This window comes from Eulemur rufifrons, chromosome 24, assembly GCF_041146395.1.
Source record: "Eulemur rufifrons isolate Redbay chromosome 24, OSU_ERuf_1, whole genome shotgun sequence".
Taxonomy (NCBI): Eukaryota; Metazoa; Chordata; class Mammalia; order Primates; family Lemuridae; genus Eulemur; species Eulemur rufifrons.
The window spans coordinates 21,054,630-21,080,901 of record NC_091006.1 but is presented as its reverse complement, the minus strand read 5'-3'; the positions used below and the strand labels follow the sequence as shown (position 1 = coordinate 21,080,901).

Genomic DNA, 26,272 nt, shown 5'->3' with positions numbered 1-26,272 from the left:
AGCACGGATAAATTCTAAGGTGAAAAGTAGAAAATTATAGACATATAAATGGAGCTAATGCATTTGTTAATAATATAGAAAATGTTACTTACACACTGGGGAATTTCTTAATTGTGACTTGCAGATCTGTGTGTTGACTCATAATCAATGATTGCAATATAATACTTACTCAGACCCTAGCACTGTCTTTAAAAATTCAATAACAATTGTATGAACAAGCACATAATTTTTTTTTTTTTTTGAGACAGAGTCTCACTCTGTTACCCAGGCTAGAGTGAGTGCTGTGGCGTCAGCCTAGCTCACAGCAACCTCAAACTCCTGAGCTCAAGCGATCCTCCTGTCTCAGCCTCCCGAGTAGCTGGGACTACAGGCATGCACCACCATGCCCGGCTAATTTTTTCTATATATATTTTTAGCTGTCCATATAATTTCTTTCTATTTTTAGTAGAGGTGGGGTCTCGCTCTTGCTCAGGCTGATCTCAAACTCCTGAGCTCAAACGATCCGCCCACCTCGGCCTCCCAGAGTGCTAGGATTACAGGCGTGAGCCACCGCGCCCGGCCAACAAGCACATAATTATACTTTTGGTTCTATAGCACACTTTTCAGCAGAGTGAAGTGAGATTGTTTTCACCGTACATATGAAGTATTACCAGGATTCATATAGTAGGCATCAAAATGAGTGGTTAGCTAGGAGCCTTTGTCCTTAAGGCTGCCCTTAACCACATATGTAGACAAAGTAGCCATCAATTTATCAGGATAAAGAAGGGGTGCTGCTCCAATTTCTTGAAATTATTCCTCCTTGTCTCAGCTTAGCATGCAGAATAGAAAGAATCCCACATTTACATGGGGTTGGTTTTCTACTCACACATGAGTTCCCGAATGCCATGACACATCAGTGGTGCTGCATTGTGATGTGGCTATGATGACATCCCAGTCTGCTCTATGATGCACCATAAAATGCCCAAAATGGTTAGTCTTAATATGAAGCAGGAACAAATTTCATGGCTTGAAAATATTGAAGAGGATTACTTCACTGGCTCTGTGAGTAGCTCCATTTATAAGAGTCACTTAGTTCTTCAATATGATTAATATAGTGTAACTATCATAATGATTAATCAGGATAGTTACTATTTATTGAGCACTCACCATACGCTAGGATCTGTGGTACTTGTTTGTGTATGTTATCTCCTTTGATCTGCTTAAGAGCAGATAGGTATCTTTATTCTTCTTTTCACACGAGAAATCTGAACCATTCAAATATTAAGTAATTTGGCATGTAGTGGAATCTGTACATGAAAACCCAAATTGGTTTGAATCCAAAACTCATCCTAAGCACTAAGCTATGCTGTCCCGTGATCTAGATTATGTGCACATCAGTGTAAATGATCATCCTAAATTTCCAATTACAAAAAGACTAAGCAATTTCCAATGTAAAGAGTCCACTTTCCCTTCAAAGAGAAAGTGAAACATTTCTGATGCCAGATATGTACAACTTGCACTCACCTAAATAAGAAGAAATAACAAGAAAATGCTTGATTTACCCACAGTGCATACATCCTATATCAAAACATCATGTTGTATATCATAAATATATAAAATTTCTACTTGTCAGTTAAAAAATTAAAACTATAAAAAAAGAAAACAGGAAGAACAGGGCTTGAACAAAAAGGAAACCTCTGAGAATAGAAGGTTGCAGTAACGTAGACCAACTGCCTGAGCTCCAAACAAAATCTCCACCAGAATCTTTTGAAATCTGTGGGCAAGTCTCTGAATCTTTCTGAATCACGACTGCCTCATCCGCCAAAAAAGATGACAGCGCAGGCCCTACTTCCCCTTGGAACGGGCAGTGCCCGCTTTCTAGTCTTATTTCCCACACTCAGTCACACTTCAACATCAAGTCTTTTTTCCATCTAAACTTTCTCCTGGGAAGGCCTCAGGAGGCCTCTCCATCTTTCCACAGACCTTTCCATTATACACGTCCAAAATTAAACTGCATTTTGTTTTCCATGGCACTCTGACCCCTTCTTATCACCTCATCTATTAGGATTACATATTTATGTATCTGGCCCACACCACTGAGCTCCTGGAAAACTGGGAGCCGGTCATTTCCCCTCCCTCTTTACTGGCCCCCATCCGTAAAAATAAAACAGGTGGCTTACACAAAACACACTCTCAAGAAATGTGGAATAGAAAGCATGATTCGTGATTTTTTATTTCATCCTACTAAACGTATGATATTATTAATACTTAGATTACTCACTGTGATATACTATTAAAAAGTAAGCAAGCTTTTAAAAAATTTCCCAGAATTAGGACAGATGCACTGCGACCCACATTCCTAAAAGGGCTGTTTTACTGGAACAATCGTGGAAGAGATATGTATCTCCAGGACAAGGAAACAGAACAATGCTGTTTTCTCTTCCTTAAGTCAAGAAAAACTCAGGTCTGGAGTTGCCACTGCAGCCACGTCAGTCAAACTAAGCGGCTCCTTCCCTCCTCTTCACTTGATCTACTCGCCATAATTATGTCCTATCGGGTTCTAAATGAGCCCTCAAAGCTGACCCTCTTATCTTGTGATTTGAGAGGCACAGGCTCTTGGGCACTACGCTTCATCCAAATGCCTGTACGCCACCAGTAGAGATTATTCCTTGAAGCTAAACATTGCTCTCCCCAGAAACCCTCTTTTTGAAAACCAGCTTACTCCTAAACTCCTTCATCAGAGCAGAAAGAAGCAGATGTCAGGGTCAGATGAATTAAGATTCAAATCCCCCTGGCTCCTGTCATTATCAGCTGTGCAAATTCCTTCTCTTTGCTTTTTAAAGCTGCCTTTTATCCGCCTGTAAAATGGGGGAAATGTTACCTAGTAGCAAGGTTATTGAGTGAGACGGTGCAGTAGAATTTTAAGTGCATAGTTTGAAATAGAGACTCATCGTACATGAAACAGGTTTTATTTATTTATTTGTTTATTTGTTTATTTATATTAGGAGGCTCTCTCTCATCATTTAATGAACTTCATTTATCCTCGCTAAAGATACCAGGCTGTCATTGCTCAGTCACTCTTGGTCTTAAAGTACTTTGACATGTTACTGTGTAACTTTGCCATTTAGTCCCTGTCTGTTGTAGCGTTCAGATCAACCACAGAACGTGACGGGATTCGTCAGATAGTTTGAAACGCTGGGATTTCGACTGTCAGGTACCAGGTCCCCAACTCCACTCCCGCGTCCGAAGGTGGCTGCGGTCCTTTTTTGTTCTTGCAGCCGGGGTTTCATTTGCATTTCCTCCCGGCGGCTCGGTCCGGGCAAGGAGGTGGGGCGACTGCCGTCCGCGTGTGGTTTTCGGGTAGCGACTTCTGGGGCGGCCGCCTGCTCCACCCACGGCTGGGCCCTGACGTCAGGGGCGCGGGTCCCTCCCCGCCCGCCTATAAAGCGGCAGGTGCGCGCCGCGCCCTCGGAAAGTGCGCACACCTGGGTGCCCGCGTCCGAGTCGCAGCCCGGAGGTCCCGAGGCCAGCCCAGGGCGCAGCACCCGCCGCCCGGAGCCCGCGGGCCTCGGAACGCGACCCCACGTCCCGCTCCTCCCGGCCGTAGCTCCGGACCGAGGTGCTCCAGACACCGGACGCCGCCGCCCGAGGGACCAATGACAGCCCCGCTGCTGCCGCCCGCGCCGGTGCTGCTGTCGCTCTTGATCCTCGGTTCAGGTGAGAATCTGCCTAGTCTCCACTGCTGGACGCTTCTCCCACAGCGGGCAAAAGCTGTCGCCTCTTGAGTTTTGCTGCTGCTTCTCCAAAAATCACCCTTTGGAGCCCGGGACTCTAACCCCGCGGGAGGTGGTCACTGTGGCTCCCTCCCGGAGGTTACTCCCTGGGAGCAAGAGAGAAGCGGGCAGGTGTCTCAGATGTCCAGGCAGAACGAGGATGCCACACACAATCCCTATACTTTTACTTTAGTCCAGCTGAAGGAGACCCTAGAGATGATTCGATCCTAACCCTTCGTTTTACAGATAAAGAGACTGAGGTCCAGAGAGGTGAAGTGATTCCCGCAGATCTTGCAAGTTAGTTCCTGGACCCAGGAGCGTTTGCTGCCTCCTGCCTAAGCTTTGCATCTCCTCTGCCTAGTAATTGTATGTTTCACCTTCCTAGAGGGACTTTCAGTGTCCCGGGGAGAGGTTTAAAGCTCCACTCAGATGCTGTCTGATCCAAACCTAAAAGATAAAGCAAGATAAAGCAGTGGTTTGAAACTCTGGGCCCAAAAACTTACCTAGTATTCAATCTCTTCTATATGTGATAATAATAATGAAAAATGACAATATTAGTTATTACCAACTACTATTTATATTACTTTTTATATATAATCTTTTAAAAATGTAAGCATGTGTAAAGAAAATCTTATATTGATATCTAGAACCTATTAAAATGGGACAGGATAGATTCTAGCAAACACAAATGCATTTGGAATGTGATTAATTTAGATGAGATTAATTTGCCAATTTGACAGGGTTTTTTTTTTTGATATGGAAATGAATGTAAACTATCTGTGGAAAAGAAAACCTTGATAAAAGAATCTCTGTAATTGGAACAGCTGAGTGTGCTTGTTGGCAAAATGTGAAGTTTCTTTCACAAGTGACTCCATTACAAACAATAGCACATGTGCAATAACTGCTTTGATGTCGGAAGATAAACATGTCTCCCTAACGCAGCTGACTGGAGAGGTGGGCACCCTGCTTTACCTTTTCTCCTCTTCTCTTGTTCTCTTCCCTCCAGGCCGTTATGCTGCTGGATTGGACCTCAATGACACCTACTCTGGGAAAGGGGAACCATTTTCTGGGGACCACAGTGCTGATGGGTTTGAGGTTACCTCAAGGAATGAGATGTCCTCAGAAAGTGAGATTTCCCCTGTGAGTGAAATGCCTTCTGGTAGTGACGTGCCTTCGGGCACCGACTATGACTATTCAGAAGAGTATGACAACGAACCACAAATACCTGGCTACATCGTAGATGATTCAGTCAGAGGTGAGTAGAGGATAAATTGGAAATGTAGCTTATGAGGTGCGGGTTTATATGAGTAAAGTTGTTGCAGAAGAAAAGACACCTCCCAGATTTTCTAGTGGCTTCCTTACGTGTACATCTGTCGCATACCCCCTAGGTAAACTGAGACAGAAAGAGCAATATGTGGGCGTATTCTATATGCCCGGAGTGCTGACTTAAATGCCACTTAAATGTCTCCTAAGTCCTCACAACAACTTTACTAAGTAGGAATGTTATCCTCATTTTACAAATGTGATAAGTGAAGCTCAAAAACGTTAACAGGTTCGCCCAAGGTTACACAGGTAGCGAGGGGATGAGCTAGAGTTAGAACTCCAATCTGTTCGATTCTCTGCAGAAGAGATACCACGCTCTTTCCCACTGGGCTGCAAGACCCCCATTCTGAGAGACAGACTTAACATTAACCATTCCGACTGACTTTGTATCTTAGCTTCTGTATACCCTTCTTGTACACCACCCTACTCCAAATAACTGCATTTTGACACGAATAGCAGAACAGAAGGAAGTAATGGGGAATTGGACTTTAGTGTTTAAGTGCTAGGAGTGGAGAAACCAGTGAAAATAATAGTAATGACAATGCCATCTGGGAATATTAAAGAAGGACAAATATCCATAGATTTTATATTGCTAAGGTCATGACTTAACCCCAAATCCCATTTGTCAGGTAAATAATAGTGACCCATGGTTTGCTTCACTTTTACTGTTATTTCATCTTTAAAATAGACCCTTTGCTTAAAATAAGGGTACCAAAGTAATAGATAAATATCATTTATTACCCTCATATTTGGATTTGAGGGAAGAAGAAGTAGTTTATATATAAGACCTGGGTAGCCTAAGAGCATGGACTATGGAGGCAGGGAAAGATGGTTTAAGAGCTCTTTTTTTGTTTGTTTGTTTGTTTGTTTGTTTGTTTTTGAGACAGAGTCTCACTCTGTTGCCCAGGCTAGAGTGCCGTGGCATCAGCCTAGCTCACAGCAACCTCAAACTCCTGGGCTCGAGCAATCCTCCTGCCTCAGCCTCCCAAGTAGCTGGGACTACAGGCATATGCCACCATGCCAGGCTAATTTTTTCTCTATGTATATTTTTAGCTGTCCATATAATTTCTTTCTATTTTTAGTAGAGATGGGGTCTTGCTCTTGCTCAGGCTGGTCTTGAACTCCTGAGCTCAAACAATCTTCCTGCCTCGGCCTCCCAGAGTGCTAGGATTACAGGCGTGAGGTTTAAGAGCTCTTTAAGGCTTCTTCTTTCCTGACTTGAGTTTCCCTGACTCCTCTCCCTCTGTCTGGTTCCCAGAACTGGTGAAGGGACAGTAGTAATTGGTACCCCAGGGACGGTGACTGGAGTAAGTGGCAGGTGGGGAAAGCTTTAGTGAACACTCCATTTCACTCCCTTGCTTCTGAACCTGTGCTTTTCTGTGAGATGGGGAAGAGGTCCATCTACAATGCCTATTTCTGGAGGCACGAGATTAGACCATGAAGGTGTCTAGAAACTATTCCCTTAAAGATGTTTCAAGTTGTTAACACTTCAGCAGGCCAAATAAATTATTAGTGGTGCAAATGGCTAGGCTAGTGTTCAAAATTGCAACGCATTGTGAAATAGAATGAAAATGTTGGTTGAACTCCTTTGAATGGCTAAGTTAAATGTCCATGGCGTTAATGTCTAATGCAACACTTCAGTGTAGTGACTATTTATTGTTTGTCTCTGTCTATAATTTGCAATCTATCTGATAAAATGCAATAATGTTCATTTAAAATATTTCTCTTAGAGCATTTATTCTATCTCATACTTTTTTATCACAAGAAAAAATTTCAATATAAAAATTGCATTACCACCTATTAAACATTGCTCCTAATTTGACTTTTGTTAATGTTGTTATAATAACCTGAAAAATATTCATAGCATTTATTTGTCATTTTCTTAATCACAGGGATTCTATCTTTGATACCTTTGACCTTTGCTATGTTTCTAATGTTTTCTATTTAATACATGCTGCATGACTGTTAGGACTAATGATATTTCCTCTTTTTATTGTGGTTCTGTGTGTTAAATACTTGGATAAACCTTTTCAGAGATTAATGTAACAAACTGCATGGTGCTAACATGGAAAGCATCCTTCCTATATTTAGCATGTGGATAAACTACACCTTGCATGACTATGAGACTGAACAAAAGTTTCTGTGGATCTGATAGGTTAAGATAAAACTCTGAAGCATCAAGGACAAATATTTCTCAACTCCTGTTTTCAAATAGAGTGACCACAGAAATGAGCTCCTGGAAGTTATCAATTAACCATAATCTGTTTTAATCAGCGAGTTGGAGAAAATTGAGTAACTCTAATGTATAATTCTGTTTTTTCTACCTGCATGTAGTATCCACTAATTCCCAACCATGATCATGAGCTTGAGGCCAGTAAATAAAATCAACAAATATACCCCAAGTCCCATTTTAATCAATGGCACTGATCTTTTCCAAGAAACAACATAGTATAGTAGAAAAATAATAGACTTTGGCATTCCAACACTGCCATTTTTTAGTTGCTTGTCCTAGGGCAAGTCACTTGTCTTCACTGAACTTCATTTTCCTCATCTGTATCATGTGGATAACGTTACATACAACTGTGATTTGATTTTAATTAAATTAATGCTCATTACCAAGAACTTCGTATGTATTAGAAACTCAAGAAATGTTTAAAATATTTAATGGATTTTCTTAAACACAAAACTATTATCAGTAATAATAATGATGATGCAAATCGATTCAATGTATGTGTCGAAGCTAATAAGATAACGAAGGTGTTTAGATTTGTAAATGCCACACAGCACAGATATTCTCCTTTCCCATTTATTGTGTATGTATTGTGCTAAATATATAATGGAGAGCACATGGCCGTTATTCCTGTGAGCTTTCAATGCTATAACTTCTTTCTCTTCTGTCTCCAAAGTGATATTCAAGATTAAGAGAGACTTTTGTCAATAAATATTATTCTGGTTTTTTTTTTAGTTGAGCAGGTAGTTAAACCCAAGAAAAACAAGACAGAAAGTGAAAAGACATCAGATAAACCCAAAAGAAAGAAAAAGGGGGGCAAAAATGGAAAAACTAGAAGAAACAAAAAAAAGAAAAATCCATGTGATGCAGAATTCCAAAATTTCTGCATTCATGGAGAATGCAAATATATAGAGCACCTGAAAGCAGTAACATGCAGGTAAGTTTTCCTAAATTATATAGAATTCTGTATTTCTAGCTCTATGTCTGTGACCCCTAACTGCAGAAAACCATTAATTTTTTCCAATGTTAAACCAAGGGTCAGTAAAAATTTTATTAAAGGACCAGATAGTAAATATTTTAGGCTTTGTGAGCAAAGATTATGTATGTGCTTATATAACCCATTAAAATGTAATCATTTAAAAATATAAAAACCATTCTTGGCTTGCAGGCTGTAAAAAACTGGCACTTAGCCAGATTTTACCCACGAGCTTGTAATTTTGCTGATCCCTGGTAAAAACCATCATTTTACAATATACATAGTTTTAAGACCTCTTTTTCAAAAAAGGACCAAAAGGTAATTTTCACATAATCTTTTTTGTTGTTCTAATTTCTTTCCCCCCATAAGCTGCAAGCACGTTAAATGATAGTAGAATGTATTAGCTGCATAACAAGTCACTGAACTCATCAGTTGGTCATAAAAGGAGAACAAAGAATGACAAGGTGTGTCTTCTTGGAATATCACACCCAAACTAATCTCAACTTGTTTTTATACTAATAGATCCTTAGTTAGAATGCACTTTATGTCTCATGATTTTGAAATACAAATATATGGCATAACTTTTTTTGTTTTTTAATGTTGAAACTCAATGGCTGTTCATGACCTGGAAAGTAAGCTTAAAACTCACAGAATGCTATGAGTGCTTACAACTTTTAAATGTGGATTGTTTGCAGATGTCATCACGATTACTTTGGTGAACGATGCGGGGAAAAGTCCATGAAAACTCACAGCATGATTGACAGCGATTTATCAAAAATTGCACTAGCAGCCATAGCTGCCTTCCTCTCCGCCGTGAGCCTCACAGCTATTGCTGTTCTCATTACCGTCCAGTAAGTATGGCACAACTAAAAAGTTCTTAGTAAATAATGGCAGGTTAAATTCTTCAGTATTTCTATCACACTCTACTGTCATATTTTAGATGAATTATTCTATTGGTGATGTGATCTTTGGTTTGTATTTTTAGACTTCATTGACAGAGATCACAGAAAATGGTCAAAATTTATATAACTGTGGTCACCATTGAAACTTAACATGTAAAGCCCTTTTTCAGAAGATCTAGAAGGTTTTGAACTTAAAAATTGATGAGGTTTTTTTTTTCATGTCATATTTCTATTCATGGTTACTTCCAAATCTCAGAAGGTGTTGTATTGTCTGTGAAATCTTAAGCTGAAGCAAGCCTCCCAGAAGCTAATTAAGACCTGGCTCAGAGTAGGGTCATAGTATCAGACGTACTGCTTTGGTACTAAAAATCATAAACTTCAAACTAGTAGGAGCCAAGAAAACATATGCTTTCTGATCATATTAGAATGCAAAATTATGACTTAGGAATATTATCACATGGCACTAATTTACTTAGAGCTTATGCTTATTTTGTTACTGTCAAATACAACAGTATGGGAACTCATTTAAAAAAAAAAAACTTTCCACCATATGACATGGTGTAGGAAGCAAGGACAATTCTATTACTGTTCCACTCCAGCAATATCTTCCCTGTGCTCATAGTAACAGATCACATACTTCACTTCATGACCAATGAATGTTAGAACTAGACTGTCCCAGGTAGTAGGCACTGATGGGTACCTCAGAATGGCATTGTCTGTCAAACAGAAGTCACTGAATAAGGGAAGTTGGGGGAGGGCATGAATGGCTCTGTGGTGACTCATGTGCTACTAGAGCTTGGGAAAAGCAAGGGACTCGTTCTTCTAATTTTAGGTCTTGGTAAATTACTTTAACAACTAGATTGTGTACATGATCTACCACTACTGCCATTCAGGAAATAAGGAGTTATCGTCTGCCATTGTTTGATATTATTTTAAATTTACATCAGATCATGATAAAATGACACATAAAAAACTGTTTTAGCATGCACATAAAGTGTGATGGGCACTTTAAAGTTGTTTTGCACACCCTAGAATTTATCCTGGTTCTCTAGTCCCTCAAGCCAGATATGCAAATATGTTTAGGAAAGATATCCTCAGACAAACCATTATTATTTCACATAGAAGCATAGAACAAAACAGTTGCTAGTTAAGGAATATGTTTTATAATAATTAAACTTGTAATTTATTCAGCTTGAAATATTTAATAAGTTTTTGGAAAAGTATGGAAAGACTTTGGCCATGTTAGCACTCTTAAAATTTAGCAGTGACATTTCTCCTTTCTTCTATATTCTCCTTATATTTCAAACATGTAACAAACACTAAGCCTAAGTCACAGTTGCTGTTTTTTTTTCCATAATTGAGGTAGAGTTTTTCCTCAAACATTACAATAACAAAGTCCTTATGGTTTTAATGTTAATGTTTGATAGATGGATTAAAAATCTACTAAAAAGAGAATTGCCTGTACAACACTAAGAAGTTTCTAAACCACTGAATTTTTTAAGTAGAAAGTAGCAATAGATAAAACTAGAAGGAAATATTTATACTGAGAAATAAAGCCCAATTTGTTTCGTAAGTCTGTTTTAAAACATTTTAATCATTTAAATTAGTTTGTGCAAGCATAAAGCCCTTCTATGGTAAAAATATATCATAATTTTCTTTTCCAGTTCTGCATGGCAGCTTTGCTAAGTTCTGCAGAAAAAAGACATACGAATGTGTTCCATACCTTCTGAAAATTTGCATGTTATGACATTTATTTAATTCTCAGCCCTCTGGAAATGTGTTTCTTATAAAGTCAACACAAATACCTCCCTGAAAAATTGATAATATTTTACAGCTGGGTTTAGGTTTTGCTTTTGGGTGAAGTACAGAGCTTAATAGTCTATAAGGACTCATGAAAAGGAATTCCTTGTGCTCATGACAATCCCAAGCAACATACAGATGAATAGAACTTTGGTAACAGTGAATGTCTTGTTCTCTGAAGGCTTCGAAAACGATACTTCAGGGAATATGAGGGAGAAGCTGAAGAACGAAAGAAACTTCGACAAGAAAATGGAAATGCACACGTCATAGCATAACGGAGGACAATATCACAGGTTTGAGCTTTAGAAGATATCTTTGGATCATAAGCTCTAATTTTGAAAAATATTACACTCAAGAAAAATAAGGAATGTGTTCTTAATTATGGATACACTATGAACAAAGGCTACATTATTCTTTGAGTATGAAATGAGCTTAGTATTGAGTTCAATCTTGAAAATGGACTGTGTGCTTAATCCGTATTTTAAGGGATATAAATATGAAAGACACTCATCCTTGTCTCAAAGGACTTAATATTTAGTAGATAGGAAAAAAAAAGTGTAAGAAACCAGAATAGTAGGGGACATAAAATAAGTGTCATCAGAAAGGAACCGATGGAGTAAGAGGAATTTCCAATGAAAGACAGAAAGAATCCTGTGGGATGCATTTAGGGAGCGGGAAATGATGTGTTTTCAGGGCGGCGTTGGAAGTGAACTTTGAAGAACTGATGAGATTGGGACAGGCAATTTTGAAGGAAAAGGAAGGGTATTACCGAAGAGATGAAATCAATAGATCGTTTTAGAGACGTGTGAAAAATGGCCTCGTTGCAATGAATTTTAGGGGAGATGAGGTTGTGATGACAGGCTGGCCTCCCGTGGTGCAGAGCCCAGTTGGGGTGCTCGCAGGAAAACTGTGAGGATGAGGAGGCAGTAGGTTGAACACTCTTTTACAGAAAGGAAGTAGAAAGGGAGGGGGATGCAAATTTGAGAGATAGGTTGGTGAGAATATATACTTTTATTTTTTGTGAAGAGGGAAAGCTGAGCATGCTGTAGGTAGAAGGTAAGAAGATGGGGAGAGGGTTTCACTGGTAACGACAGTGGGCGGTGAAGGAAGAACACGTCCAGAGGAAGAGGGAGGCGGGAGAGCAATGACACACACAAAGTTGGTCAGAAAAGGGAACTTTATTTCCTCTGACATTTGGGAAAGACAATGTCACATCCTCAGGTTACTGATTTTCTAACTTCAGTGAGTTTAAGAGTTACCTGAGGTGCTTGTTAAATATGCATATTCCTAAGTCCGACCCTAAATCTACTGAATCAGACCTTCTATTTTAAATGAACGCTCCAGATGGTTCTCATGCTTGAAGAACCACTACATTTAGCATTGGTTAAGGGCAGACGTGAAGTCCTGAGCCTATTATAGAATTAGCTCAATAATTCCTGAAATGGATAATTATCCATATCAATGCTATACTATTTATTGCATCAAAATTTATTGTGTTGGCTTAATGTGCTGAAGCTATGATCACCAACACGAATAAGGATGGATTTTTGACTATTTAATGCCATTGAGGTTTCTCAGCGTAGGTTCCAGAGTGATTTTAGGACAAGAAATATGCTGTGCTAGCACACAGTAGCTGCCTATTAACTGGTAGTTATTACTATTATGCCCTCGGTACTAATTATCCTAAATTATGTGTATATCATAACTATATTGAGCCACCTAATCTTTGTTTTTAATTATGTCCACTGCATAGATTTGGTTAGGAAAACTATTTCTCATGATTGGTGTCGCTTTTTTATAAACCAGAATTCGATGCAACAGCTTTGAGCATATGCAGTCTTCTACCCAAGTGGGCATATAACCAAAACAGGTGTGAAAGAGGGAATGGAGCCAGAGTGATAGATTGTTTCTGAAAAGCTCTTAGCATTTCTCATAAGACATGATAGAAAAAAAAATTGACAGAAATTCTGATTCCTGATTATCCTTTGAAATTTTCTTAAAGCTATGTTGGAATTTAGCTTATCTCTAACCCTTCCTTTTATTTTCTAACAGGATGTCACATCGGAATCATGGCTAAGGCTCAACCGTAATGATGAGTTGGCCCTCTTCAGTGGATCACAAGAGAATGGAACCTTTTTGTTCTGATGGTTTTAAACCTTCAATTGTCACTTTTTATGCTAAGTCGTATTTCTGTACATAAAGATGCATGAAGATAAAAGTATTTTTTCAAGTTGTAAATAATTTATTTAATATTTAATGGAAGTGTATTTATTTTACAGCTCATTAAACTTTTTTAATCAAACAGATTGAGAGTCTGAATATTAGTTGTGAGATCGCAAAACTCCAGGGTATTTTTCTCCTACCACCTGGTTGATCACATAAAAAGGATTTCTTCCCCCCTTTTACTGTTTTTGTGTTGATTTTTAAAACTTATTCCTTTTCTTAGAAAACACTCTTAAGAAGAAAATTATAAACTAGAGTCACTTAGTCCTCCCACAAATACTAGTCACACTTATAATAATAATTCCAAACTGGCCTTACTTGTTCCATGAAGAACTTATTCCAAGTCCCGTAGAAACATCTAGAATCAAGATGTGGTACTGACTCTCTGTTGCAGCCCAGATATGATAAAAGACAGAAAATCCACTGCCCATCACTATGATCACCATAGACAAAGACTTAAGAATAGGTTTGAATATTACAAAGGCAGCATTTTAAGAGAAATAGAAAGTATTTACATTTGAGATTTATTTCCCTACTATCATGACATGAATGTAGAAGCATCTAAAACCAACTCCTCCCTTCCTCCCCCTTGCTACTATTTTCTTACAGCACTGTATCTGAAACAAATATATGTGTATGTTTGTGGTAGATACACTTTCAAGAACATTAACATTATGGGGTGACTCACAGTCTGGTGCTTGGCTGATCAATTGAATTACCTGAGTGCAAGACAAAACAACCTTTATAATATGTGGGGGAATATTTTGAGAAAATTAACCAATAATAAATATAATGCCAGTAATCATCTCATAAAATGCATGAATGATGTTTGAGGTGCCTTAATCATCCACATTCCCCATCTGTATCTGGCATACCGCTCACCAAATCCTTGCTCAGTGTCCATCTAAACAATGGCTACTTGGGCACAGGCTGAGCTTGATGGATTATTCCCATTCAGAAAGGGGCCTAATAAATATTTTAGAAAATGTAACTAGTCTTCTGAGGAAGTCGGGGCTAGAGTTCTTCTACTCCTTTTCTACTCCTGCAAGCCACCTAAGTTAGAATTTTTTATTTTTGCTGAGCTGCACCTGTGACTCTTCCCTCCCATATTTAGAAGGATTCCTAGAACTCATGATATATACTCGATACATTTTATTTTTAATATGTGAATGAATAAGGGCTTATTAGTCCATGTGGAGGGCATGAATGACTTCATGAAGGTGTAAAATGTGTTACAATAATGTGAACTCTGTAACAATTGAAGTCTACTTCTATTCTATTTCATTGGATTGACAATGCCATACAATGCATTTGCCATCAGAGCCCTGAGCGTGAGACCTAAAGAGCCTTTGACAAGGCCTGTGGCTTTTCTAAACCATAATTTTCTCATTCGCAAACTGAGATTGATACAACACCTGTCGTATTCGCCCTACAGAATTCTGGTAGGAATCAAATACTATCTGAAAATGCTTTGCAGATAATAATGTTATGAAAACATTATTGCGTCTGTAAAATCATGATGTAATAAGAAATACATATTTGATCTCTGCCCCTGGTTCTGGGCTCACACTTCTAAAACCCTTGGAATCTTCTGGAGTGATGAATGTGCTGCTAATGAGATGACTAGTGGCTGGAGATCCCTAGATGGCTTCAGGATGGGGCTGGGCACCAGAAAGACCAGGACAGGATTAGAGGATGGGGACTTTCAGCCCCACCCCCAACCTCCAGGGAGAGGAGAGGGGCTAAAAGTTGATGTGATCACCAATGGCGAATGATTCAATCAGTCGGTCCTATGTAGTGATGCTTCCATAAAAATCCCAAAAGAACTGGATTGGGGAGCTCCCAGAGAGCTGAACACAGGAAGGTTCCTGGAGGATGACCCGCCTGGATACGGCATGGATGCTCTGTGCCCCTCCCACATGTCTTGTCCTTTGCATCTGTTCCATGCATGGTTTATCTGCACCCTTTGTAATACCCTTTATAATAAACCAGTAAATGTGTTTCCCTGAGTTCTGTGAGCTGCTCTAGAAAAATAATCAGATCCTGAGCCCATCTGTGCTGCAGCCTTCCAAGGTGTCTCACCAGGATTGTTATTTTAATAAGAGATTCTGAGCACCTTTGTCCCTTCCCACCCCCTCCAGGAAATGCTGTCATTGTGGTGTTAAACAGTCCTGATGGGCTGTTCCCACACTGTCAGGCAGTGAATCAAGAAAGGAACCAAAAAGGTTTTTCTGCCGCAACATTTCCGTCGGGGCTTGTGCATACACCCAAACCTCTAGTATCATATTTAACCATTCATTATATCAATGATATGAAATTGATGAGCTACTGCAGGAGGAAATGCATTTCTAAAGCTGGAGGGTGGGGTGGCGCAGAGAGTGCAGTGGGGAGATGGAGAGAGAAAAGATCCTGTGATCTTTACAGTTTTATGTATATAATTAAGACTCCCTTAAATCTGGGCAACTTGACAGCTTAGGTTGATCTCTTTACCTTGCCAACTAAAATGTTCTGCAATTCCCCTTGAGTTGTTGACAGGTTGTTAAAACACAGCAACATGCCCTCATCTAACCTGCCTCGGCTCAAGTCTTCACTTACTGCTCTGGGTCTTTGGCTTGGCCAGGCGAAGGCGTGGCTTTAGCAGAGTGCACCGAGTTCACAGCCTTGAAGTTATAGCATACAGGGCATCAAAGGAGCTGTGCTCCTGTGCACGGGCACAAAAAGCAGGGCCTGGCATAGGTAGGTAGGAGGCGTGTGCCTACAAGTGTGATGAAGTTTATAGCCTGAAAAAAGAGAATGTTAGAGGGGCAAAAAGAAAAGCAGGTCAGAGTCTCTAAGAGCTGTAATTTCCACATTTGGGCACATTTGTACATGTCTGTACAGTGAAGGTCACTCTTAGCCTGGGGACCTTCGCCTCCAGCAGGCCTTGCTATCATCCAGTTATCAATTAATTTCAGGAGAACGTATAGTCGTGGTTTGATAAGCTCTGTTGGTGAAATGGTGACGGATTTGCTGCAATAAGGTTGGGGTCAATGTGATAACCTTTTGAAATAAACATGGTAGCAAGGAAGAGAAAAAGGAACAATGAAAATAGTTTTCTTTTTTTTTTCCTAAACAAAACAAAACTAATCCATATTTCAAATTCTTTTCCTGCTGGAATCAAGAGCATATAGACAAAGCGTGCTCTAAAAGTTTACCTCAAACCCGTGAATAGTCATATATGTTAATTTTATAAGTAATAGAGTACAACCTGCACACATAACCCAAATATTATCAAGTTCCAAATGAAGTCACATTAACATTAATACTTATCGGGGCAGCGACATAACTTGCAGAGCCCACTGCAAAGTGAAAATGAGGGGCTGCTCATTTAAAAAAACAGGAAAAAGTTTTCCATTAAAGGGAATAAAATATGAAACACTTTCATTTTTTTCCACAATCTTTCTTTTGACCTTTCATGGTGTTGTCAAATGTTTTTCTAAGTAAAAAAAAATTAAGAATTTTATATTTACATTACCATTCATATTTGTATCGTGCAATGCCTGTTTTAAATGCAAATATAATAGCACTTAGCTTGCATACAGAATCAATGAAATTACATAATTTAGTTCATATACGCACATGCATTTCTTTCTTCTAAAAATAGTGGAAACACGGGGCAAAACTAACTCAACTGTTTTTATTTTATGTCTTGATATGCATGCATTCTGCCAACATTCTCTACCATCTGCTTACTGATGAATAAGGAAATATCGAAAGGTAAAGGACTATGGTTTTCCCTACCTGTCGCTGTCCTTCTAGGTCATGTTCAGTGTGAGTGGTTGGCTAACATAGAGAATAAATGGAAGAAAGAAAAGATGGGTGCTATATATTGTGCTAGGACTCAAAGTTCTGCCACATCTCAGCAGTCTAAACACAAGTAAAAAACAAACAAATTAAAAACAATAGTTATATTTAAAGAAATACTATGATGGGACAGATATCACAGCCAGTGTGTTGTATTAAGAAAGTAGTGTAGAGAACTGAAAAATTTTGGAGAAGGGAGAGAGAGAGAAAGTGGAGAGTTGGAAAGGTCAACACCATCAGTATCATCGTCCTCATCAAATTTTCAACTAGAAGATATAATAGCCTTTTAGGTGAGAATATTTGACTCTTGGCTGGGTTTGGAAAAGTAAAGATGGAAAGAAATGCCAAGAGTAGGGTCAAAGTGATGAAAAATTCGGATAGAAAGTTAGTCCTGGATCAGAATTCAAGGTCCTAGCTAGGGCATTTTGGCTTAATACGATGACCATTGTCACTATTGGTAAGAAAATAGTAAGAGTTACCATTTGGTGATTCCCTACTCCATGCTAGGAGCTGTGACCATCCCTTTATATGTTATTAATTAACTCCTTTAATCTGCATGACAAGGCATGAGTTAGGTACTGTTAATCGGCCTCTTTTTTTACAGAGGAAATTATGTTAAATAACTTGCCCATGGCTTTACATATGGGAAACAGAGGAGCTAGAGCATTTGGGGAAAAATAATTGGAGGATTCAGAGCAGAAGAATGACAGGCTGGAGGCTGGAGGAGGTTGAATATGCTAATACTATAAAACCTATTGGGTGGGGTTTTCTGGAAGCAGAAGTTCAATCAGCACAATCCTGAAATCACACTGAGGTGAAATTTTAAAAGCATGGACTAGGGAGAAGCAATGGAAATGTAAAAGGAAGAGAAAAGTGGAAGAAAAAATGCAAAAGAAACATCACAGATTTGAAGGCTAATTGTCCTGTGGGCTAAGAGATAGCAAAGAATCAAACACTGTTATCTTACAGCAAAGGTTGCAGAGTCATGGTCCACTGGCTGAATTTGGTCCACAGACTGTTTTGTTTGAGGAGCTGGTCATGAGATTACTAGCCAAGATGTAAAAATTAAAAAGTATATAAAAATAGGAAATTTTGGTTAATTATTTGTTTTAAATAGAAAAATTTGGCAAACTGGATCCTCATTTACTTACGGTAGTTGTCAATCTGAGTTTCCCTTACTTAGTTCTTGTTTTCTCCACTTCACGGAGTCCCACTGGGTACATGTCATTTCTTTTTATTATCTATCTGGCCTCTATCAGGGGCATTTGAGTGGTTAATACCTGTTTATACATATAAATATCTTGTTGAAAAGATTTCGTTAGATAACTTACATGAAAGTGCTTTGTAAATTACAAAGTACTATGTAATATACATATGATATTATTAAATTATATTAATCCAACCCTGTCACACTTTGTGAACAAAAGGACCAACCAACAACTCAGTGGAGGCCGGGCGTGGTGGCTCACGCCTGTAATCCTACCTAGCACTCTGGGAGGCCGAGGCAGGAGGATCGCTCGAGGTCAGGAGTTCGAGACCAACAATTCAGTAGAGTAAGGAATTTATCCTGAAGCATCAACTCATCCTGTAGGTCTTACCTTTGTTTATGCATTTATTCATTTAATAAACATTCATTGAGCACTGCACAAGACACTGAAACAACCAACATTTCAATCGACAATTGTTTGCTGCCCACTTAAAATTTTCTAGGTATAGAGTTACAATGGTGAATAAGGGAGAGAAAGTTTGCACTCTCAAGAAGCTTATAGACTATTGTAGAAGGAATAAGAGAAATAAATAAGAAAAAAAAAATGAAGACAGCCTCCTCGCTCATCAAAATGGTAAGACGATGTCAGAATTTAAAAAAAAAAGAGTAATATGAAATTAAAAACGAAGATAATGTCAGAAACATGCTGTGAAGAAAATAAAACAGCTGTAAAACAGAGCGACATGATTGAGAATGACTGTGGAGCTGAGCTGAAACTTGAATGGTGACAAGAGGACAGTCATCGTGGTGGCACCTTCGTGCAAAAGGCCCCAAGGTTAGAGAAACAGATCAGTTTGGCTGGAGGTTCACCAGGGAGAGAGAAAGCTGTATGAGTTAAGGTTGGGCAGTTGGGCAAACGCCAGATCACGCAAAGCTGAGAGACCCGGTTTCTCTGCCTAAGTAACTCGCAGTTTAGTGCAGGAGGCAGACACATAAACAAATTTTGACATTATACTGTGGCATGATAAATGCTATGATAGCGTCCTACACAGTTGATAAGTTAACACAGAAGATCTGCCATACCTCCTGGAACTTGATTGTCCCCCACCCCGACCACCCCAATGCCACCCTGTCCCCTCCTTCGATGTGGTTCCAAGGCAACCACCGCTCCCCGATTAATCTGAGTGCCCCCTGCACTGGTAAGCACAGAAGGGGCTCCTTGCCTGTAAGTCACTTTGAGCCCTTGGGAAGAAAGGCATTCGGTAAACAAGGCCTGGGATTATCTCAGAGCTTTATGAGATCAAAGCACTTTACAAACATTAACTAATTGAGCATATCATGTTGAAGATTGTCAGTGTAGTAATGAGTCTTAGTTTAAGCTCTTTATTTCTTTCTCAAATGCCTGTCTACTCTTTGAAGGTATGACTTCTACATTCACTGCAGTTGACAGAGAGCCTTTAATGGTGGTCCTTCTCCAATCCTAGAGAACTTTATCTCAGTTTGGGGGGTGGGAGAGTTTGGTGAGCATTAGGTTCCTTCTCCCATAGTCGTTTTGAGAACTTTTTTTGTTAGAGATTTCTCTTATGAAACTAAGACTACAGGATCTATCCCTGTGTGGACCAGTGCTCTCTGAACCCAGCGACACCCCTAATCTTGGCTAACGTTCTACTACATTTTGTCACAAGGGCGACTGGGAAGAGCCTAAATAGATCCACGCTTCAGAATCACTTGCTGACTAGTTGAAAATACAGGTTCCTGACACCCTCTCCAGAATTGTTGAATCCGAATTCCAGAAATCTACATTTTCATAAGCTTTCTAGTTGCTTCTTGTGCACATGCAATTGAAAACCACTGCAGCAAAAATCTACTCAATGCTCAGGTAAATTCAGTCCCATTCAGTAAATATTAAGCACCAACCAAGTACAAGGCACTGAGCCAGTTGCTGCTGAGGGAAGAGAAAGAAGACTGGGTTCCAGCTCATGAAATATGTATTACAGTGAGAAGGAGAGTAAGAAGACAGGTGATTTTAATACAAGGTAGGGCACGAGAAAGATATGCAGAGTATAATGATGGTTCGGGTAGGCAGGGACAAGTCCCAGCTGTGGGTCAAGAAATGAAGTGCGCCACCTTTCCAGGGGGACTGTGGAGGCTGATGAAGATTTCAACTGTCACAGCCTCATTTCAGAAGCACAGGCTTTGCAGTGAGAGTCCTGGGTCCTGGTCGTGGCTCGGCCACTGCACTGTGTAATCTTGGACAAGTCACCTAACTTCTCCATGGTAGTTTATTCATCTGTAAAAGGAGGTGGCTGGCAAGATGTCTAATGACCCTTCCTACCCAATAACTCTACTGCTCTGAGTTTATCTGCCTCGCTGATGGAGGGGTCGGTATTTTGGTTTTTCAGACTGGCTGGATAAAGACTGAGGCGTGGAGCGTGGCTGGCAGGGAAAGCTGTGTGCCGGGCGGAGAGGTGTGTTGAGGCTGGAACCTCTTCCGCCGGGTTCCCAGACTGGTTTGGCGAGAAGAAGAAGTGCTGCTTGTGTCACTGCTGGTTTCCAAGTTGTTTACTTCTTGCTAAATACTCACAGTAGGGAAAAATTGCAGTTGGTTGCTGCTGCCGCCATATGATTTATTACAGAAATAAACAGAAGATTTTCTCATAAGAGAGGTCAGTTGCACCTGTATAACTAACACTGAACACAGGAATAAAAGGCTGAGGAGGAACTATTCTGAGTGGGACTTCTGTCCTGTGCTGGGTATAAGTGGACCTCAAGGGGGACAGGGCTCAGGTGTGCAGAGAGGAGCTTGCCGGGGAATTACCTTGGCAGTTTCTTCTCCCTCAAGTTCATTGACCACATGGATCATGATGATAAATGCTTTTGTTCCTTCTGTCATGTTAGGGGTGGGGCTCTGTATGGAAAGGTGGGGGGATTGTAATGCAAGGATTAGGCTAACAGTTCTTAGTGTGTTATTTCCTGGGCTCCTAGAGAATGATCGCTGTCTTCCCGGGCAAGCAATACCTGTATTCCATCCAGCCCTATGTGATCGCTCCTTTGTAAGAGAGAGTAAGGGTCAACCCTTCTGGATTTCTCAAGACAGATAGTAAGGTCTCGAAGCCTCTGGACAACTTTCAGAGTTCTTGTGTCAATAATGTAGAATGCCTGGAGGGCAGCGGTGTGCAGATACATCCTTAACAACCGACTGGAGGAGCCCTGCTTTACACCGTTTACTGATCTCTCTGATGTAAATATTCCCAGCATAGCTGATCTCAAGCTACCAATGTGAGGTCACTAAACTCAGAGCTGGGAGGACACGAGAACAAGCAGCTTTAGCAAGCCAGTTGCAGCTGGCTCCGGCACACCGCTGCTCCGGGGCATTCCTGAGCTCCTTTCCTGAGCAAAACTAGGTTAGCCACGTAGCTGAAAGCTGAGTCCTGGAGAAAGATCTGGCCATAATTACCTCTAGGGACCCAGTGGGCCTGGTGGTACTGGGGCTGGAGCTGCTGAGTGCAGTTATTCTGAAGCGAGCAGTGCTTGACCGAAGTCAAAAGCCAGAGGTGCAGCCTAACCACCAGCCATGCGAGCCCCTCTTCAGAAACCTCTTTTCTACCTGGTTCTGGCAACTGCCATTGTGGGTAATCACAGTTCTGATCCCACTTTTAAGTTATTCAGAGGAAGTGAGTTGGTTATGGGGTAAGGAGAGAGCAGGCTGCGCCTCTACCCAGCATCATGAGGTTAAGTCTTGGGGAGGACTCACGAGTAGTCAACAACACCAACACAGGTTCTCTGGGGTGGCCCCAGGAGGGTGTCCGCGACACAGAAATCTCACTTTGTACTGCTTCAAATGTGGGCAATGCTATCTATAATAGATTCTCTCCAGCTATATTTTCATCTTTTTTTAAATTTCAGAGTAAATTCTTATGGAAATAAAAATAAAATAATTTAGAGAGCTCTCAAGTGTAATAAAACCAATATTCCCTTTCTTCTCACCTCCAATTACACAGTATTAGCCATTTTTAACAATTTGGCACATGTCGTTGCAGGTTTTTCCCTATGGGTGTTCACATGAAGATATAGGGCTTTTATTGATGTGTTTGTCGTAACATTGTACAAAAATGAGATCATATTATAGACAGTTTAAACTTTGCCTTTTCAATGAACAAGACACATAATGGGTGTCCTTTTCATTAGCTCATTCAGATCTCTATAGCTCATTTTTATGCTGCTTAAAATTCCAAGAGCTTAGAAGTGATGCTATTCAGATGGTTGCATTTTCTCCCCCTATCACAAATATGCTGACATAAGCAGCTTCATAAGGAGGAGGTAAGTGGTTAAGTTTGGTGATTCCTTGGGGGACAGATTATTTGAGTAATCCTGGCCAGCCACCGACAATCCATGTGACTTTAAGCAAGTTATTTATCCTCTTCTTACCTCAATTTCACAATCTGCAAATTGACTGATAATAATACTATCTATGTTGTCATAAGGATTAAAAAAAATTAACATACATACTTAAAACAATACCTGGCTCACACAAAGTGCTCAGTAAATGTTAGCTACTATTCTGTGTATCTTTACACACTCCTGGTGGCTTCCTGTTTGCTGGGTACGTTGAAGTGAGCCAAAATGTGCACAGTTGGCTCTGGCAAGCTTGAAGCTGGCTCCAGCACCCTACTGCTTGTGGGCAATCTGAGGGCCGTATCTATGGATATTCATGTTTTACATTTTATACATAATCCCAAATTGCTCCCAACCCCACAAGGCTGTACTATCTGGAATTCCAACAACAATGTAAATTGTGCCCCTTGCCAACGCTAAGGATTATCAGTCTTCAAAATGTTACCAGTTGTCACAATACATGTTACGAGGTTTGACTCATCCAAAGAACAAACATCCAGGAACTCTAGGTACTGAAAAGAATCATGAAGGGTCAGGGGAAGCGGAGATGAGAATCTCTTGTGTTCTCTTCGTTGAGAACAGAGATCTTCCTCAATGAAAGAGATCACATTGCTGCTAGTGCACACTTAGCTTTTCTCCAGGTGATGTTTTCTGGTGAGATTCCTTATTTTCCCCATTCTCGTCTAGAGCGAATGTGCCTTATCTTCAGGTGCATACAAGTCACAAGTGGTTTGGGATTGTTTCACTAGCATGTCTGGATCACATACACACAGGTAGACTCCAGAGCACTAAAAGCTGCCCCAGACAGGAGCAAGGAGGATGCCCTCCCTCTAGCAGATCGTGTTTTCCCGGCACTCTTTGCCAAGGCAGGTTGGCCAGGTCATAATTGTCAAGCATCACTCCTACCACAGGCATAAATTTTCACTTCCATTTTGTAAAGTGGTAGTTGAAGCATGGACAGAGAGACAGAAAGAACTGTATTTTCCAGCATCCTCCTCAGAAAAAATAAACTATGTTCACAAACCTTATCCCATCGGGCGGTGGTGCATTCAAATGGTTTTTGGAAGTCCAGTATCACCCGAGAAAGGAGAACACACTCTGCTGAGATCAAGATATCGTTTGCCAACTAGATGTGATCCTTTGCCAAACACTATAGTTTCTTTTCTCATGGGAATGTGGCCATCTCATTCTGGATGATGTAGAGCATTAATTAATAAATAAGAAATCCCCAAACTATGGTTTCAGAACAAAATACTTAGAAATCATTCATTGCAACAAACATAGAATAAAAAGTAGAAAGTAAAGTTTTTGGACATTTGATCAAATAAAGTGACATTTTGCTGGACACATCACCAGTTCACCTGATTATATATTCTGTTGGAAACTGAACCGAAGCATCTGAAAATTTGTATGTATGGTGGGAAGCCATAATGCCAACCATAGGCAACCATATCCAACTGAAGTGGAGATCTTGCAATTATCCCAAATTAATGTAGACAATTGGTAGGATATAGCCATAGACAAAAATAAACGTATTTTCTATGTGACTTAGATTAGCTCTTAAGTACTAGAAGAACAAGTTGGATAAAAAAAATATACACTGTGCTTTTATACCAATAACATCTGTACAAGGCTGGTGACATAAGAGCATACAATCAGGATAACTCTACATTTTACACCTTCCAGAACACAAAAAAGAGACAATTTTTCCTTTTCTTTCCGTATTTTCTCCCAAATAATTGGATTTAATACCTGTTAAGTCATCGACAGATTCATAGCTATACAAGCGTTACTTCTATTTTTTACATTATATATTCACTGGGAATTAAGAGAGAAAACCAAGTACATCATTTAAAATTAAAGAAATATTCCCTTTCTGATTTGAGGAAATTAATTTTCTTGGCAAGGGTGGAAAGGGATGTTTTATTGACATGATTGAATGGCCCAAAGCCAGATTTTGATTCCTATTTTTAGGGAAAGTGTAAGGAACTTCTCCTTATAGCACAAGGCGCCCAATTATCTTCTCTTTTCCCACAAGGTTGTTATCTCTTTTCCATCCGAAGTCTCCTTTGAAGTCAGTCAGGTCCAACACAAATAAGAGACAAAGTGTGGGAGATAAGCATCTGGATTGAGATAAACAGCGGGCTCTGCCTCAGCCTCAGGTGTCAGGCCACCAGAGAAAGCTAAAACTTTTCCAAACCCTACCAAAGCTCAGTAACAAACACAAGAAATTTTCTTTTCCGAAAAGAAATGGAACCTGAGCAGGGATTTCCCCAATGGAATATGGCATTTTACCATGAGAACCACGTCCCCATGTCTATTGTAAAATTTTACCTTTCTCTGGTTTTGAGTCAACAAGCACCTGGAGAGTGGAGACGAGAGTCCTTTTTAGTTTATGCATGCAAGATTCTAAGTCAGCACTGTGAAAGAAGTCTTTATTTCTCCCAAACACGTGGGAAGCTCCATCCTCTTCTATACGGAGTTTCGCAGACATGTGAACTCTCCGACTCTCTAAAAGGCAACTGAAAAAAATATTCAAATGTATTCAGCTAATTTCTTTATCTTGCAAGGGTATCTGAAAAGCTAATCAAAACAAAACATTCTTATTCCTCCAGCCATACCTGCCTACGATTGTACCCTGTTGCCCCAATAACTCCTCTGCCTATGTGTAGCTGTATCTACTGGACTGACACTGAGCTTCTAATCCACGGAGAACTAAAGCTTGGAGGATGGAAATATACGCACAAATGGAATCCTTATTCATTTACTCAATTTGGGGGAAAGAGTCAATGATCTGGGTATTCCTGGCACAATCCTGATGCTGGGGATGGAAAAATGCATAAGATATACTTCTTGTTATAGAGGGTCTAACAAGAGCAATAGAAATTCAAATAATTACAATGCCATGTGATGGAATGCCATGAGAAGCACTAATTAATGCTAATGTTTATGAGCTGTGATGTTAAAAACAACGACCAGTGTCCACTTGAAGGTTTTACCTTCCTTTTCTGAAGACAGAGCCTCCAGTTTTCATGGTTTTGAATAGCCTTAAATGCTATCTGTATTTACACAAGCTGATAAACCGTTTTTTAAAAAATCATAAATGTAAATCTGTCCCACATTTTTTATGACTATAATTGCACTATATAATTTTATTTTGGTCCAGTATATAACTGAAATAACACATGCACATTGAATATAGTACCCCCCCTTATCTATGGGGAATATGTTCCAAGACATCCAGTGAATATCTGAAACCAAAGACAGTGTACCGGCCGGGCGCGGTGGCTCACGCCTGTAATCCTAGCACTCTGGGAGGCCGAGGCGGGTGGATTGCTCAAGGTCAGGAGTTCGAGACCAGCCTGAGCGAGACCCCGTCTCTACTAAAAATAGAAAGACATTATATGGACACCTAAAAAAATCTATATAGAAAAAAAAAAAAAATTAGCCGGGCATAGTGGCGCATGCCTGTAGTCCCAGCTACTCGGGAGGCTGAGGCAGGAGGATCGCTTAAGCCCAGGAGTTTGAGGTTGCTGTGAGCTAGGCTGACGCCACGGCACTCACTCTAGCCTGGGCAACAAAGTGAGACTCTGTCTCAACAAAAAAAAAAAAATAAATAAA

The 26,272-nt window shown here is 40.0% G+C and overlaps 1 protein-coding gene across 1 annotated transcript; it reads left to right on the top strand.

Moving 5' to 3' along the window:
• Nucleotides 1-3,463: 3,463 nt before the first annotated feature.
• Nucleotides 3,464-13,285, top strand: AREG (amphiregulin). The gene is made up of 6 exons (XM_069457476.1): nucleotides 3,464-3,696; nucleotides 4,759-5,007; nucleotides 8,041-8,242; nucleotides 8,977-9,132; nucleotides 11,165-11,276; nucleotides 13,036-13,285. The coding sequence occupies exons 1-5, from the start codon at nucleotides 3,636-3,638 to the stop codon at nucleotides 11,256-11,258; spliced, it is 762 nt and encodes a 253-aa protein (XP_069313577.1). The 5' UTR covers nucleotides 3,464-3,635; the 3' UTR covers nucleotides 11,259-11,276; nucleotides 13,036-13,285.
• The last annotated feature ends 12,987 nt before the right edge of the window (nucleotides 13,286-26,272 follow it).

Bases quoted from the DNA above. Each gene is read 5' to 3' on its own strand.
- AREG (XM_069457476.1), top strand. From the start codon at position 3,636: ATGACAGCCCCGCTGCTGCCGCCCGCGCCGGTGCTGCTGTCGCTCTTG. The intron at 5,008-8,040 runs GTGAGTAGAGGA...TTTTTTTTTTAG, and splicing joins CGTAGATGATTCAGTCAGAG to TTGAGCAGGTAGTTAAACCC. The intron at 8,243-8,976 runs GTAAGTTTTCCT...GATTGTTTGCAG, and splicing joins CTGAAAGCAGTAACATGCAG to ATGTCATCACGATTACTTTG.